Source organism: Corvus brachyrhynchos, unplaced genomic scaffold (assembly GCF_000691975.1).
Source record: "Corvus brachyrhynchos isolate BGI_N302 unplaced genomic scaffold, ASM69197v1 scaffold253, whole genome shotgun sequence".
Classification (NCBI taxonomy): domain Eukaryota; kingdom Metazoa; phylum Chordata; class Aves; order Passeriformes; family Corvidae; genus Corvus; species Corvus brachyrhynchos.
In genome coordinates, this window is record NW_008237231.1 from 405,591 (window position 1) to 423,602 (window position 18,012).

Below are 18,012 nucleotides of genomic sequence, written 5' to 3' on the forward strand. Positions count from 1 at the left end.
CAGGAGGCAGAATAGCTTGATAAATTTTGACAAACAGCATGCTGTTTTATAAAATGTTACTAGATCAAGCTGTCAGATGCCAGAGACTGTATATGCTACTTCAGTAGTAGAATACAATTTTTTTATATTTATATAAAATCAGCATTGGTTAAGTGCTTTGCCTTTTAGAGAATGCTGGAAACACTGTGTCCTGAACAGTCATGAGCTCACTGCTTTGAGGCTGTATAAATTCAAATTGTGGAGCAGAGTTGGTTCATAAATTTTTGTTCTTATGAGATTTTTCTAGAGCAATAATGTGAAGTAATCCATTTGCTTATTATTACTATTCTGTTAAAATTTCTGTAAATATCTCTGTCTGATTTATAGGTAGTAGCTCAATTCCAAATTTCTTTCACATAATGAAGCGACAGTTTACTGAAGCGGAGTGGGATGTAATCAAGTCTATGAGTAATGAATGGATGCAGCTGGATATGTTTTATCGGCACTGGGTAATACTTCTTTTCCTGTTTAAAGTCTGCAAATGTGCACATTCTTTTCTGATATATTTTATTATTTTCATTATAGTAAAAATGTAATCATTTTGTAGTTGCATAGAATCATAGAATGGTTTAGATTGGAAAAGACATCTAAGATCATCAAACCCACCACTAAACTATGTCCCTAAGCACCATCTCTACCCGTATTTTAAAGAATTTCCGGGTTTGTGACTCAACCACTTCCCTAGGCAGCCTGTTCCACTGCTTAAAAAGCCATTTGATGAAGAAGTTTCTCCCATTATCCAGTCTAAACTTCCCTCGTGCTACCTGATACCATTTCATGTGAAGATATTCTTGGGCTTAAGATTTCAATGATTATTTTAATATCAGAATAATTTTGATAACCATAGTAGAGTAGGATTTATTACTACCTTTAAACACATAGCCAGAAAAAGGTAAAGGGTTCATATCTGTATGTGCCATTGAGTAATTTCATTTGCATTTAATGCAGCAAGTTAGGCTGGGTAAATACAATGCTGATAGCTTTTTCTCACATTTACAGTAGTATGAGTCTTAAATTTATTTTGTCTACAATGTGTACTCAGAAGTAATGTTTATAGAACTGTTTGAAAACAGCCAGTATAAATAAAATACCTTTATTGTGTCTTCTAGGCCTTAAAGGAAAGCTTCTTAAAGGCTATTGGAGTTGGAATTGGCTTTAACTTGCAACGAATTGAATTTAATGTGTCTCCATTGCAACTGGAAATAGGGAAGGTGTATAAGGAGACAAAAATGCTTCTAGATGGAGAAAAAGAAGAGGAGTGGACATTTGAGGTAAAGAATATGTTTTCACTAGTGATAAGCAGTCTCAACTCCTTATGGTTGCATTGCATATTTGATTTTTTTTTTAAGTGCAGTTTCATACCTTTGTTCTGTATAACCCCACTGAGCCTAGATTATTCAAAATTTAGGATATAAATCTGCAGCATTTTAAAGTATTTTTGATGATTGCATGAACACCCCATAGATACATTCTTTATAATGTATATTTATATTTTTACTGTTTCTGGAATATATTTCCTGCACTCTGAGAAAGTCGTCCTAAGGTATGCAGGAAGTTCACAGAAATATATTTGGACCTGATTTCTTGAACAGGACTAAGATTTTAAAGTTCTTCATCAGTTGGTCTAGAGTGGGACTAGTGATTAACTAACCCCGTTAGTGTTTATGTTAGATGTCCGAAATGGAGGAGGTGTCTTCAGCTCCTTTGGAACTTCTTGTCCACACAAGAAATGTGTGTTTTTGTGAGTGTGAATTAGCTGCTGTCTCTGGGAATGGACAGATGAAAAAAATTGCTTAATGGAAGATTAGTTTGGCCTCAGTAGTCTAACTGAGTCTTGGAGTTTGGGCTTTTGTTTTCCTTCTTCAAAGTTATTGGGGCTTATCACTAAAACATCTATCCTTTCAGATTTGGTAAGAAATTATCAGTTTCATTTCATGGCAGTGCTGGGTTAACAGTTGGACTTGCTGGTCTTAAAGGTGTTTTCCAGCCTAAATGATTCTGATTCACAATAATCTCAAATTATTTAATTACCTAAAAAAACAAGCTTTAAAAAAAAATTAAATTATAATCCCATTTCTCTACCCCCCAGAGGTATGTTCATTCAACCACTTTAAACAGGGCAAAAAATGGAACAAACTGTCAAGTGCGCTTTTCAATAAGATTATTCAGTTTCAAATACGTATTTTCATTTTGAAAATACCTATATTGTTGGAGAGAGCTGTTCCAATAGAGCTGTCTAAATGACAGATTTCTGCTGTATGCTTATGTTCTTTAGTATACAAGCTACATGTACCCTGTGCATGTGGTATGAAAGAATGAATGTTCCAGTAATATTTAACTTCAGAGTACAAGTTTGTACCTTCACAGTTCATTCCATTCAGCATACCTATCCACTTCTGGTTTTGTGTTATTTTACAAGTCTATGCATACTAAATCAGCCCTCTTACTCAATTTCTGTATAGTATGGCAATATCAGTATGTCATGAAATTCACTAGTTGGAGTTACACTGGCAAAAGAAGTTATTGGGAAAGCCTGTGGCACATCTGGTACCAGAATGCTTTCTGTATAACTGCAGTGTACCATGGCCAAGGGAACATCTACCTCTCTTAAATGAATTCTGGAACTCCCAGTTTTGGTCTTTGACGTGCCTGTGGTTGATTGACAGGAACAGCCTGAAGATGATGATGTAGATAGCTCCTTGTAATACTTAAATGCTTTCTAATTCTTTGAATTTTCCTTATTACTTGGTAATTGCTGCCAGAAGGTTCATGCAATTCTTGTCTGAGGAATGTCTCCACTTGCACGCTTGCCCTCCTGCTTCCTAGGAGTGCAGCATTATAATAGGGCAGATTCTAGTATTTCAAAGAAAGAACTTAATATCAAGTTTCCTTTAAATACAAGTTCAATTGGCATATAATTTCATTTAAATATTAACATTCATTAAAATAAAATAAAATGTTTTTCAGTTACCGATCTCTGGAGAGTCTAAAATTAAGCATCGCTTTACTTTTCTATCTCTTCCCAAGTTTCTTTTAATTTTGCGTTTGTTTTCTTACTTAAAAAAATCTTTTTTTGTTTCATCAGATTTTTAAAATAACTTTTTAGTTGAAAACACCGATTTTGAGAGATCTGAAAGAGTCACCCAAGAGCAGACATTAAGTCACCTGTAAGACTGCATGTTACTGATAGTCTTTCTCTTAGGTTCCCTGTTGTGCTAAGTTTGCTTGAGGGAGCTTTTTCTATCAAAGAAAAAAATATAATGACTTCACTTTTACTTTTCAGAACTGCCTATATCTTAGTGAAAGGAGATGATCAAAGAGAGCAAGACTGTGTAAAATTCAATTATCACATATTTTGTCTCATTTCAGTTTTAAAGAAAACCTAATTTAATAAAACTAGAAGGGAGAATTAAAGGAGATTTTATCCATTTAAATTACACAAAATATTCTGAAATCGCCTTCAGAAAGTATCTTGTAATATGAAAAAGACAACTTTAAATTCATAAAAACCAGTGAAAGATCCACCTAATACTTGTCATGACGAAAAGGTCAAGAGGAATACTAATGAGTCAGAACAAATCAAAGTTGACAATATTCAGACCCCCTGTAACTGTTCACAGTCAGAGCAAAGCCAATTCTAACTGGTGACAGAATTTTCTGTGAACAGTGCAAAAACATTTCTCTTATTTGATTGTAAATACTGAATTAACTACTTTGTTATGTAGTTGGCTGTTTGTTGTCCTTTCACCAAGGGTTCAGTTTTGCTTGGAGCATCTTTGCCCTCCTTCACTCGCCCTGTTTTCTGGCTTGAATGGAAGGAAGTTGCTCAGAAGCAGCCTCTTCTTGTTTGATCTTGATGGAAGGATTTAGCTTTAGGGTCTTGTTTTCATACAGTACTCTAGAGATTGCTACACAGATTCCCTTCAGCTGTTTCAGGAGTTGGAGGAAAAGAAGGCTTCATTTAAAAGCATCAATTTAATTTTAAGATATGTCTGCTATATGTGTTGAATATGCTTTATTCATATAGATAGTGCACACTTTCCTCATTTTAAAAAGGTGGCTTTGTTTAGTAATAACTAAAAGACAGCTAGCCCAGTGAAGAGTGATAACAGCATTTTGTCAGGGTGTTGATTTAGGATGGAGTCTTGATGATGATGATCATTATGGGTAATTCTATATGCTCCATTTATTTCCTTTGAAGAAAATAAACTTGGGTAATTGTCCTAGTTTCATCTCCAGTACAGTTAATTTTCTTCTTAGTAGCTGTCATAGTGCTGTGTTTTGAATTTAGGATGAGAATAGTGCTGATAACACACTGAAACAAAGTCAAGGACTCCAGTGTCTCATAGTGCCCTGCCAGTGAGCAGGCTGTGTGGTATGAGCTGCCTACTATGTTCAACTACGACGAGAGTGAAGTAGTAGTTAATTTTAGTTAAAAAAAAAGAAGTTGACTGAAGACAGTTATGACAAGTTCTGTCACTTAAAGAGATCAACATAAGTTTATAAGATAGATTTGTAGTAGATCTTTTATATGGAAAAATATATTGACACTGGAACATATATTGGCACAGGAACAGGTTTCCCAGAGAACTTGTGGATGGCCCATCCTTGGAGGGCCAGATTGGATGGAGCCTTGCGCTAGGTGGTCTAGTGGAACATGTCCATGTCCAAGGCAAGGGAGTTGGAATGAGATGATTTTTGAGGTCCCTTCCAATGTAAGCTGTTCTGTGACTCTATGGAAAAAAATTCCTAGTTACCGATTTGCAAAATGTTAAATGTATTCATGACCCTTTTTTATTGGTCCCAGTTGTGTACAGCTGATCAGGAAGAATAACTGGATAGCACTTACTGCAATCAGTATTAAAGAATCTTAAATGAGACATATGATATTTCTGTTTTGGTATCTACCTCAATTTTGGATACAACTATTTTATAAAGGAAGCATATGATTTATCCTAAACTTCAGTCTGGGATTAAGAATCACCTAGCAGGACTACTGTTGCACAAATAATTTTTTGCATTTTTTTCACAACAAATATTTGCTTGATATGTTTATATGCAAGTAGATTACTTCCAGAACATGAATTTCAAAGAGAGATTAGCTGGGTCAATTTGAAACATATTTAGTAATTGCTGGTGTGCAACTGTAGTTGGCATCTTTCACCTTCAGTAAGAGAAGTTAATCCTGTTGCATTGCTAGGAATAAATAAGAATAGAAACATATTTCTAAGACTAGCTAATCCAACTGGATTCACTCATCAATCAATTCTGCTGGCTGGGAAGGTACAGTTTCCTCATAAGCCGTCTGTTGTTGAGTGAATTTGTAATGATTTGAATTCCAGACACATCATTCTGCTGAGTCTTTGAAATGCAATCATTGTAAATCTCTGTGTGCTCTAGTAAGGCTTTCGTTCTGTGCAGGTAAAAACAAATTTTGGTCCATTCCATGTTTTCTGGTTTTTAGAGAGGAATCTTAACAAAACAAACTCTTTACCTTGAAGGAATTCTGTATGATTGTCCTCTTTTTGTTTAATCATCTATTGCCATTTAAAATATTAATTTTATAAGCTGGTATAGCGATATCTCATGGGAAGCAAGTTGATCCACTGTTTTTTATAGTTTCACTATGTTTCATTAATTCCATAGCATAAAGTTTTGCTGGCCACTAGTAAAGGCCAGGAAAGATGTTCCTTTCTGTATTTCATTTGGATTTACATTGCTCTGAAACAGCAAAGATAGGTGAAGGGCATAGTTTGTTATGTTTTATTGTAAGATGCTGAAAACTCTTTTGTGATCACAGAGGATACATGAAATAAATGAAATGGAACCTTTTTCGTTCATTGGGCAGGGTCTCTGCAGGGAAGGTCTATTTAAACAGTCACTGCCTGTTAAATGCAGCTTTGAACTGAAAAAATATTTTGCTAACAGTATGTAAAATACTACCTATAATATGTTTTTAGTTGCACAAACAAGTAGTAATATAAGTTGACTTCACAAAAAGAAAATTCTGTGCTTAAAGCTGTTTGCAGACTTCTGATTACAGGTGTAAGCCACTGCTGAATGTGCTGTACTGTGCTCTCTGTTCTGATATGTCTTTGACCTCTTGGAAAATGCAAAAAAAAAGGAAAGAAGGGTGGAAAATGAAGTAATTAAAATTGGGATGTAGTAATTTTTCCATCTAGAAAAACACAAAACACTCCACCCCAGAACTATAGAAATGGTTTAGCAACACCTGATCAAGCATCTAATATTCATAGTCTTTCTTATTTTTGAGGAAGTTACAGAAATGTGCACACTGAGTACAAGTGTTTATCTCTGAGGTAGCATTCTTTATGCTTGACTAATTTTCAGTTTTGTACTCTAGTAAAGGAGAGGAAAACCCAGTAAAATACTTAATAGGAAATACATTTATAGCTCTTGCAGTCATGTAAAGTATTGCTTATGCTGTAGGTTTGTTAGTGTTTCTTATATTAAATATTTTTCTTAATCTAGACAGAATTGAAATATTCATTTTCTTCCTAGCACTTTGCAGAAAGGTATGACAACATGAGCTTGATAGGGTTTTTTTGAAGTAGGTGAGGGTTATGAAATTCTGACTGCTAAAGCTGTCAAATAGGCACAGTTTTGGTGCTGAAGAGATCAAAGTAAAAGCACAGTTCTATTTCCTCACCAGCACCTCTCCACCAAGGCACCCACGTTTGCCAGAAAAGTCCCCCAGTTTTACAGTTGAACTGGTGCTACACATGAATGGAGCAGCTGCTGCCTTGGCTGAGCTGGGCTGAGTAGATCTCAGCTGAGCAGCTTGGCAATTTTTTTTTTTTTTTAATGTATTTACATGGCTGTTTGGGAATCACTGAAATGGTATCCTAGCAACTGAAGTCTTTGAAAAGTCTGTATATTAGATGGACTATAGAGACGCCTGATGTGGACTGACACCATTGTTCTAAAAGACATCGTTTTGCGTAGATTAAAAGGGGAGAAAAACAAGGGAACCAACAACCTGTCAGAGGAAATAGGAGGAGATCATGGTGCTTTCTTTATATTATGATATACTGCCATTAGAATATTTCCCAAGGAAGCCAAAATTGGAGATTCAGTCTTACATCCAAGGATAATATCCCAATGATTTTCTGATCTTCAGATTAATGGCAATATTGAAATTGATCACTTTCCTAGGTAACATTCTTGGTGTTCTTGATTTCTACTTTAAAAAGTGTGCATAAATTAAGTGAAAACTTTTGGATAAAGAAGCAGGGAAAAATGTATTTCCTCCCTTTATATATATATTTTTTAAAGTCAATGAAATTATGGCTTGGCTATAGAATAAGCATTATTCTGAAACAGTATATTTTATATACTGGGGTTCTTTTTCCTGAAATTGTTTAGGATGAATTCTTAGCCTTTCTAGAAGAAAACATTTTCAAAAAAAACCTAATAAATAGGTAAAAACTATATTACTAAATATATAGTTATAAGTCTAAAAATATTGATTCATATTTACACATCACAGTTCTCAGACTGCTGTGTCAGGAGTTTAAAGTTGGGGTCTCGCATGCTGTGGGAAGCCAAGAAGGGAGAGAGAGTCATTGGTTTAAGTTTACACGGATGCTGTTTTTCAGAATACCTTCCAGAAGTTCACAGTTCATCTCACTGGAAAAGGATAGCTAGATGGGTTATGTAGCTTGGGACTTAAAAGGGACTGGTAAAGGAAAGCTCGGGTGACAAACTTGAATGGAAATATCTACAAATGGATAAGGTGATGGTAACCTGTAGTAACCAGTCCTCAGCCCTGTGAACATTTTAATGTATCTGCATCATTGAGCTCTCCAACAAAACTCCTAAAAAGTACTATTGCTTTTTGAATGTCATTATTTTAAAGTATTTTAAATTATGCTCTGCTATTGTTATGAACCATATTCTAAGTATTTATATAGTCTGTACTCCAAAAACAGAGTAAAGAAAATGCATTTACATTGCCATTTTTCATCTTTACTAGGAAACCCGCTTGGATGACCATCATCATGTTGCAGTGGCGCTTGGGAAACAGGAGGGATTTGTACAGAATAATTCTGATGTAAGAAATTGTGAAATAGTTTCACGTCTTGGTGATCACTTGAATGTAAACTTATGGTGTAGCTGAAAGTGTGTTATCTCATGTATAGGGCCAAGAAGAAGACTTACCTTAGGCACAGTATTGAACAGAACCAAGCAGTATTACTGAACTGTTTCCCCTAGTTCTCTTATGCCTATTTCAGGAAAAATCTGGGAAGGAGAAATAGTTTCAGAGGACCGCAGCAGATAATGTCAAGTCTGTAATGCATGTATTCAGTGTGTTCATTCAAGAGAAGATTAAGTGATTTTTGTCACAGCCTGCTAGTACTCATGTGGGAAAGATGGTTTTCACAGAGGGAAATGGAAACAGTGAACCAATCTGGACTGCTAAACTTGTATGACACCTCACCAAGCTGATTTTAGTGGGGGACTGTCAGTGTATATATCCCAGAGCAGATCCATCGCTCAAATACCATTACGACAAGATAACCCCTGAGACAAGCAGCAACAACCAACAGATGGGAAGAACAGCAGTGTTAGTCTTCGTTCCATGTGGTGTCTCTATTGAGAGAAAGAGCAAAGCTACTTAAAAGCTTTTCAGGATTTTCTGTGTAATTTAAAAAAGACCTCAGTCATGAAAATAGCAATAGAAGTCAAATTTAAGGGAGGGGCAGACTGGCAAGTTGTAGCCAAAACAGCCAGACAGTCAGCAAAGGAGAGCGTGACAAATTGCCGGATCTTTCTCTGGTGTTCTAGTTGCTCACGAGAAAATGGGTTAGTTGTCTTCTGTAATTTAGATACAAAGATTTTACCAGGAACTAGAAAAAAAAAATTAGTTACAGGAATGGATAAAAGCAGGAAAGTGATAATGCACACTTGTCTATCATGGTAACAAAGTCTATGTTCATGGATAAAAAAGGGAAGCAGGCCTTTTAACTAGTATTGGTTAGACTGAGAAAAGAGGTATTAAACTGCCTTTGAGGATTTACTGTGATAAATCAGCGGACAAATATTTTTTAAGAAATTACATGCATTCTGTTTGACAGGACATACTTAAGTTCCTGGTGGGGTTGCATATTATCCTTCTGACAGGAATACTGATAACTGTAAGTCTGAGGTGAAAAGAAGGTGGACGTTATTTCAAAGGACAATTACCTAAGTATTCGGCAGAAATCCAGGATTTTTAAGTATTGACCTTCACCATCATGGTCACATACCTTAAACTTATCATGACTATTCTTTCTGTGATATCAAAGGTTATGATGAAAAGTCTTGGAATCAAGAGGAGTCTCAAAGGCTTACTTGTCCACTGACTAAATTTATGATTACCTAAATTTCATTATCTCAATTCAATGAAGAAAGGTCATTTTAAGCAGGACAAGAGAGCATTCTGAGACTCCCCAGTAAGGAAATTAAGTGAAAATTTATGTACTATTGCACCGTGCCTTTTTAGGCTGCCTTCTAACAGGAACATGGAGGAAATGAATGTTGCCTTCTCTCTTAGTAAAAGAACCATAAGAAGGATTCTATTTATTGCTGGATATGTTGAAAGAAAAAGTTGTTCATTGTAGCTTAATGTGTGTGTAAATGTTACCCAGTTGTTTCAGGATGTCAGTGTTTGTGTCTGTTCCCTCTCTGCAATCACAGGAGTAATTCATTATGGCCTGCTTGCAGAACATCTATTTTCAGCTTTCTTCACAAAATGATAGCATGTACCTGCAATTCCCAGGAAAGACCGATTGTTTTGTCAATTTACTGTAATTAAAAATCTCTAGTGTCAAGAGCCTTATCAAAATGCTAGTGACTGCTATATGCTTGAAGAAACAGAACATTTATCTGTGCTCTTAACCTAGATCTAGACATTTGTCTGAGGCAAGTCTCAATAAAAGATGGCTGAGTTTAAAATTCTTTATAAATCCTGTGTAGGATATAAAGTATGTTCTGTCTATCACTTGCTAAATTTCACAAGAGTTGTGGTGAATTCAGTCAGGACACACTTCCTTCAGACAAGCACGTGCTGAAGTTCAAGCTACGTCTGTTAGCTCAGAGGCTTATTTGGTATGTGTCTGTGATGTCACTTTCATGGCTCTAGGCACCATTCCTGCAGCTTTACCTCATCTCCAAAATGTCCAATGAACAGGAATGTCTCAGCACCATGTCATTGTGTAAGGACATAAAGTGAGAGACAGCTCAGTCTCTTTTGCCTTCAGTCTGTATTGACAACAAAGAGTTTTTCTGTGTTGCTTCAAGCAGCATAAACTATTTTGTTGTCTCTGTATTTATTCCTAGAAGTAGCTTACTGCTCAAATACTGGAGAATAGACATTTTTGTTTTTTCCCTATTTACTGACCTACCTTCATTGATGTGACAGGAAGGGATAACAAAATCCTCAAAATTTACCTTGGATTGAGTCACCTCCATTACTTGGATGTAGGGTCTACAAGGCACAATTATGAATAAATTCCCCAAATCTTTTCCTGGACCTCAACACACTGGAGTGCCTCTGAAGTGCCTGTACACCATTGCACTCAGGATGAGGAATAAACATGATGAGTCAGATCTGTGTGTGGCTGCAGGGCTCCGAGAGCACGAGATGGTGGAGTTCAGGATGCTGGGGTAGCAAGAACGGCTCACAACCCTTAACATGAGGAGAGCAAACTTTCTCCTCCTCAAAGGACAAAGAGGGGTCCTGTGGGATATGGCCTCACAGGAAAATTGAGCCTCAGAAAGCTGCTTAACATTCAAGGATCACCTCCTCCACTCTCAAAAGAGTTCCATCTCACTGCATATGAAGTCAGGCAAAAAAGCCAGAGGGTCTACATGGATGAACAGGGAGCTCCTAGCCAAACTTGGACAGAGAAAGGGAAGCATACAGAGGGTGGGAGCAAGAATGGGTAACATGAGAAGAATACAGAAATATTATCTGAGCATCCAGGGATGAAGTTAGAAAAGCTAAAGCCCAAATAGAATTTAATCCGTGATCAGATGGACAACTAATCTCTGAGGCAGCAAGAAGCACTTCAGTAAGTGCAAAGAAGCCAAAGGGAAGGGTTTTGCTCAACAAGACAAATGTTGAAAGAAGCTGAGATGCTGAATGCCACCTTTGCGTCAGTCTTTATTAGCAAGACTGACTGTCAGCAATCCCAGGTTGCAGGGATGAAAGAGGAAAGGAGCAAGGGCGATGCGCACTTGAAGGAAGAGGATTAGGTCAGGGAATGCTTAAGCAAACTGGATGGGTGTAAGTTGATGAATATTTATGGCATACAGGTGGCAGCGCAAGGCTTCTCTCAATAATCTTTGGTTGATCACGGGGACTGGGCGAAGTGCCCAAAGACTGGAAGAAAACAAATGTCACCTTATTGTCAATAAGGAGGACCCAGGGAATTACAGGCCTCACAGCTTCACCTTGGTTGCTGGAAAGGTGGCAGAACAGCTGATTCTGAAAATCATTTCCAGGCACAGCAAGGACAAAGAAATCATCAGGACTAGTCAACATAGCTTTGCCAAGAGAAAGTCATGCTTGACCAACTTGGTAAACTTCTGCAATGAAATGACTCACCTGGTAGATGAGGTTAGAGCAGTGGGTAACTGTCTACCTATGTTTTAGTACCTTCTAAATTTGGCAGTGTCTCTCATAAGATCCTCCTAGAAAAATGCTGAGTGGTGGGTAAGCAGACAGTGAGGTGTATTGGAAACTAGAACATTTGGGCCCAGGGTGTGGTGATAGTGGTACAGAGTCTGGTTGGAGGCCAGTTACTGGTGATGTACCCCAGGGATCAATACTGGGTCCAGTCCTGTGTAACATCTTCATTAATGAACTGGATGATGGTGCAGTGCACCCTCAGCAGGTTTGCTGGTGACAACGAACTGGGAGGAGTGGCTGATACACCAGAGGGTTGTATTGCCATAAAGACAGGCTCATCGAAAATGACTCAGTTTGTCTGATGTTCCAAGGAACACCACTGCAGAGGAGCCCTACTGAATTTTATGAAATACTAAACACTAAGAATATGTCACTCAAGCAAATGCGCATCTAGAAGAATCAGCTATATTTATGTTTAATTCATGCAAGCTGTACTATATGCCCTCCTGTCTGGAAACAATTACATTTGGAGATGGCATACAGCAGGCTGCACAGTAGTGTCCTCAAAAAAAACAAAAAAAAAAACCACCCTAAAAACAAACCAAATCTTTTTTTTCTTTGAAATGTGATTTTTTTCTTGGAGTGCTGAAACTAACATGGAGACCATGACACTGTCATTTCTTAATATCTCAGTCTGCATTTAATGTGGATTTAACATGGGGAATTGCTGGTTGATTGTGACCACTAGTTTTTAAGTAGCATTTGAAGTCTGAGAGAAGCATGCAAAACCTCAGTGACTACTGGTATTGAAAAGAGTACGAATAGGCACACCTCTGTTCTCACACAATTGTCTCAAATAATCATATCTGCTGGAGAATGAAGTACAGTTCATTTGATGGTGGTTTTTTCTTTTTTGCTGGACTTAAACACTCATTCTGTCCCACTTGGAGCATTGTATAGCCCTTGTTCCATCAGTTTTGTGAACTGTATTTCAAGGAAAAACTCTATTTTTCTGTGTGGCCTGTTACATGCTTCTAATAGTTACTGCATAGCCTAAAGTAGGGGAATTGACATCAGTCTCAAATGTAGAATGTTTTCTTTCTTCTTCAGTAAGAAATACGCAGTTTAAACAGGACAGAGAATTTTACAGGAAGAAAATTGATATTTATCAATTCATGTTATGCTAATACGTGTTTTCTTTAGGTACAGTCCATGGAGCCTAACCAACCACAATTTACAGTATTGACTTTTGAAGATTTAGTTGCATCTGGTATTCCAGTCGCACCTGAGGATTCTGCATATTGGGACAATTTTTGTTCAAAGCAGGAGAGTCCAGTGAAACAGAGTTCACATTCAAGATAAGACTGTGTATAAGAAAAAGAAACTTGTCAAAGTTCTTACACTGTTCTTCTGCTTAATTTGAAGTATGGGAATAAGTGCACATATGTAAATGAAACATATTTTTCCTTATTTGAGCTGACAACCTGATTTTCACATTTTCAAAATTGATGCTTCATCAGAATTAAAAAGAAGACACTGAAAGAATTCTGAACGAAAAGCCTAAACCAACATGCTTTGTTGCATCTACTTGCCTGTGGTTCTTACACTTCAGTAATTATCCATGCTAGGAACAGAAAGCAGTTGTACAATAATGTTGTTTATTAGTCAACAAGTGTTTAGTATATAAAAATGTGTTTCCATACTTATTTATGCTGAAGCTTGAATTATGATACTGCTTTTTCTATTTATAAATTATTCATTTATTCTCAGATGGACAAATAAATCCAGGAAAATTGGTACAAATTCTTGTGCTGTTAGTGTGTGGTGTGAGTGTTTGTGCAACACTTGGTGTTTGTGTAATGCCAGGCTGAAAAGGTCTGAGTCTTAGCAGTCTGGGAGCTACATCTGTGCAAAAATAGTTTGAGACAGGGAATTAACTTACAAATATTTATAGTCTTTTCACTTCTTATCTTTGTTAATTAAAGTTTCCTGCAACTTAGTATTCTTCTTTTAACAGTTCTTTTTTGTATTTTTTCCCTCAGCAACAGATACAAGCCAAGCAGCAGTTAAATTTTCCTAGGCTTGGATTTGCATCAGTCATGGAGGGAAACCCAAAGAAAAAAAGAAAGCTATTTACTCTTTTTCCAAATAGTCTTGTAACATCTGATGACAGAATATTTTACTGTCCTGACAGTGAAGGAAGGTTTACGGAGATCTGTAGATCTTGAGTGCACATCTAGAATATTTTGTCTTCTTTTTCAAAACAAATCCTGTTTTGTGCCATTACCTCTCACTCTTCTTTTGAGAAATCATAGATACAATGTGGTCCATCTAAATTTAAGAAAACATACTGAACAGAATGATTTTTCACAAAAAGAGTTAATTTCTGTCCTACTGTTAAATATAGATCTTCATTGAATTTGAGGTTGTGTACAACTAGGCTGCACCCTGTAGTCTGGTGAACACCATGTAGAGGAGAATCTACTTGTAGAGTAACCACTGAATCCATGCCTTATTACAAAGATGAAGAAAAGTTTGAGAGAGAGGATGAGTTTTACAATTATTATACAAGCTTTTGGAGTCTGCTGTAGATAATTCTGAATTCAAACATGCTGTTAAACTCTCCTACTTCCAGTGCTGATTAATATTTTTGTTTCCATTTCCATGACTCTCTCATCCTGCATGCTAATTGTAATTTTTGGCATTTTCCTTTTTTTTCCTCTCTCCAAAACTACAAATCAGTGAAGCAATGACTTTTCCCTCCAGACTCCACAGGGGTTAAATTAGATGTTCGGTAACTTCAAATCTGAAGTTAAAAGAAATACAGAGTATTTTATATACAAATTCTAAGTTATGTATTCAAGATTGTCTTTTATAAAAATGAAATTCAACTTGAAATAAATAATTTGCAATTCACAGAGGTCCAGTACATGCCAATCAGTCACTGGACCCATTAATTGCAGCTTTGCCAGTCAATTTGAAGTTACCAACTTTTTTGCTAGGACGATGAACTGAGCTACAAATATGGGGTGAGCTGAATAAAGAAATTTCTGATCTAGATTTTGGGGGATGAGAGAATTGATTTCATATTAGAGATTACTTATTTTTGCATGGAAGCAGTGTCTCAAACCAGAAATTTTCTTTCATTGGAAAGAGTTTTAAAAGTATTTATGAAATTATTTCTAATATTGTGCTTGCATGTAAGTAGAGGACAAGCCAGTTTTGTTAAATTATAAAATGGCACTTGGTTTTCTTGCTAGGAATATGATAGTTTTCAAGACTATGTCTAATTAGAAAGACCTGTAAGAGTTTATTTTGGTTGGTTTTCCATGAAATAAAATCATACTTTAGAGTGGTTCATACAGAATTGTCTAAAAGACTGCAGTTTCTCACTCTGTGATTTTTTCCACGCTTTTTAATTTATACTGAACTATTTGAAAAATAAGATTAATCTCCTTTTTAATCTTCATAGCAGTAAGGTTAGGTGATGGTAATGCCTTGTGAAGAGCCACTTGAGTCAGGTTGTTTCATGTCAGTGCAAATGGACAGAATGTTACACTTGCTTTTACCTCAGTGGGAAAGAGCAGCTGGATTGGTTATGGAATTTTCAGCTAAAAGCATGCTGCTAAAAGGCCAGCAGGACGTTCTGACTCCTTGTGAATGTGAATGATCCTTCTTAAAGTCAGAAGAAAGTTTTTCGGGGTATCTGTGTTGTGGAGGCACATACTGAAATAAGTGCTGCTAGTGTGTACAAATAGACTAATGTAATTTCACAGTTCTAAGACTAATTTATTTTTTAATTCACCATCACACCTTTTGCTGATAAAAAGATAATTGAGCCCTTTATCCACACATGGCTATAACACTGACTTACTTGCATTTCCATGGAACACAGTCCTAATGGCCAGAGAGTCCCTCTGCCATTTTAGAACAGCTCCAGCTTTCCTCACCAAGTCAAGTGGTCAGCCCAGTCCAGGGCAGGTGAGCTGACCTTTGCTGTCTCCCATCGTCATTCTGTCTGCAAGAAATATTCCAGTTACATCCAGAAGCCTCAGGGCCTTTATTTCCTTCTCCAGGCCCCATTCCTTCATCTGTTTTGTTTTCTAGATACTTCCACATGAGCCTTTCCCAGCAGTGGCTGCAGCTGGGTAGACTTTTTCCCTATGGAACAGGATTGACCAGCCCCCCTGTTTCTCAAATTCTCAGATTTAGATTTTAGATTCTTAGATCAGATCTGCTGTCCTAGGTGACATATCAACACAGCGTTTCGAAAAAGTATTAACAGTCTCTGACCAAAGAATAAATTTTAAAAGTTTTGGTTTTCAGTAAAAAGACTGTCAGAAGTGAGTAGATATGTTTTAGTTTGGACTTGTTCAAAACATTTTGTGTCTTAGATCAAAAATGCTTAAATGGATTAGGAACTTCAGGGGGTAAAACTGTGTTTAAGACAGTTTGCACCTGTGTGACAAGAGGCAGGTGCCATCTAATATGAAAATCTGTAACTTTGAAAAAGGGATCATGTGAGTTCACTCAGCCTTTTACAGAGTCTGTAAACTTACACAAGATGTAGATTGTTACTATCTTATGGGATCAAGTCCGCTGATGTTAATCAAGTATGCTTAGCTTAGACAAGAAATCAGAGATGTAGCAACAGAAGTAGTGTATATATGGTTGTTAGACATATGCTCTTGGAAACATCCAGGAAACAGCTCAACTTAAACAGCCGTCTTTACCCAAGACACTGCAATAAGGCGATGATTTGCAAAAAAGTTGGACAGATGGTTATGCAAGTCAGCATAGACTGCCTTTTGTCGGAGCTTTACAAGAGTGCAACATTCTACAAAGCAGATAAGTAGTTCTTGGCAGAATTGATACAACCACATCTAAAACAGCAATTGAGACTGTCAGCCTTAACTGCTGCCTGATTCTGCAGGTGTTTGAACATTCTAATATGTGCTTCATTATCCTCCAGAATAGGGTTAGTTTGGATTACTTCATTCTTTGTAGAAAACATAAGCATGAAAATAAATTCTGAATTTTCAAGAGAGACAACATTTTAAAAGTGTTTTGTTTTTTTCAAAAAGTCACCTTTTGTAATACGTTATTTTCTTGAGCTGTACATGCAGTTTTTTATGGCCAGACACTATATATAAATCCTGTTTCTTCTAAGATTGGGTATAATTTCTTTACTGCAATAAAACATGGACTATTTTGTGTTTGTGTTCTCTATTTGTGGTTATTATTTTATCTTGCTATTATTTAGATCCAGACATAGGTGAGATTACTGAAACACTTGTCTAGCACTCCTTTGCTATTTTGCTATATGGGACTACGAAACTGTGCACTCTTAATGACATCCTTTGGATGAATCATGAAACAAAGGTGTGGAGTACTTAGCTGGAGTACCAGCTCTCCAGTACTTAGTTTCTTCCACAATTTTAATTTTATAATGTGCAACCTAGTTTCTGACAAATACAAAATAATGTTGGTGTATTTTGTGCTGGAGTGAGTATCTCAGGTTGTGGTCCAAACTGGCATAGTGTGAAGCTTAATGCTCTTAGGAAGATGCATATTTTCAAATACAAGACTACAGTGATGCCCGGTGTTGCTTACACATGCAACGAAATTTCTGAAGATTTGTTTTTTGATTAGGACATAGAACACAAAGGTTCTTTAGGTTGTAGCAGGAGCTTCTTCATACAGAAAAAAGCTCTTTTACTTGCACAAGACTTTTCTTTAAAACATTTGAAAACCTGTTTTATATTTATAAGTGATTTAAACAGTAAGAAAATGGGTATTTCAATTGAAATGCATCTTCTGTTTTCTAACACCTAGAGTACTTCCAGGGTTTGCCAGGATGCTTGTCAGGTTTGTCCTAGGGATTTAGTGATGCCTTTTGACATCTGGAGCAGGCTTGGGGCAGGAACACCAAGGTTCCCGGCATAACTAAGATGCTATGCCGGACCTATAGGCAATGCCAGAACTTGGAAGGGCTTATGGAGCTTTGGTAAATGGTGATGCTCTACTTACGAATGGCAAAGCTCTGAAGGGGTTGTGTGAGAGTTTTCTTGACATTCATACTTTGAAAGTTGTATAAATGTCTCACTTTGGATTTGGTAATTACCTCCTAAACTTACTTAGGCATACAAGTCTAGTCAGTTATTCCACATGAGCACTGATATTTTCATTGCAAACTTACCCCTTTTTTATTACACCTGAGTAAGCTGGTGCATCATTTCCATCCTGTTTCTATATGTGTTGGTGTGCCTTGTGCTATGCCTTTGGTACCACAGGACCTCTAACACATCCATCTGAGGTACTTTGCTGCAACAGCTGTC

General features: G+C 36.8%; 1 protein-coding gene across 3 annotated transcripts in view; it reads left to right on the forward strand.

Annotated features, from left to right (window-relative positions):
* Positions 1-16,888, forward strand: part of AASDHPPT (aminoadipate-semialdehyde dehydrogenase-phosphopantetheinyl transferase) — a 29,927-nt gene extending 13,039 nt beyond the window's left edge. For all 3 annotated transcript variants that reach the window (XM_017729511.1, XM_017729512.1, XM_017729513.1), the window contains 4 exons: positions 367-488; positions 1,149-1,310; positions 8,036-8,113; positions 12,878-16,888. In XM_017729511.1, the coding sequence (XP_017585000.1) occupies positions 367-488; positions 1,149-1,310; positions 8,036-8,113; positions 12,878-13,036 (521 nt within the window). In that variant the 3' untranslated portion in view covers positions 13,037-16,888. The remainder of the gene's footprint in view (positions 1-366; positions 489-1,148; positions 1,311-8,035; positions 8,114-12,877) is intronic.
* Positions 16,889-18,012: the final 1,124 nt, after the last annotated feature.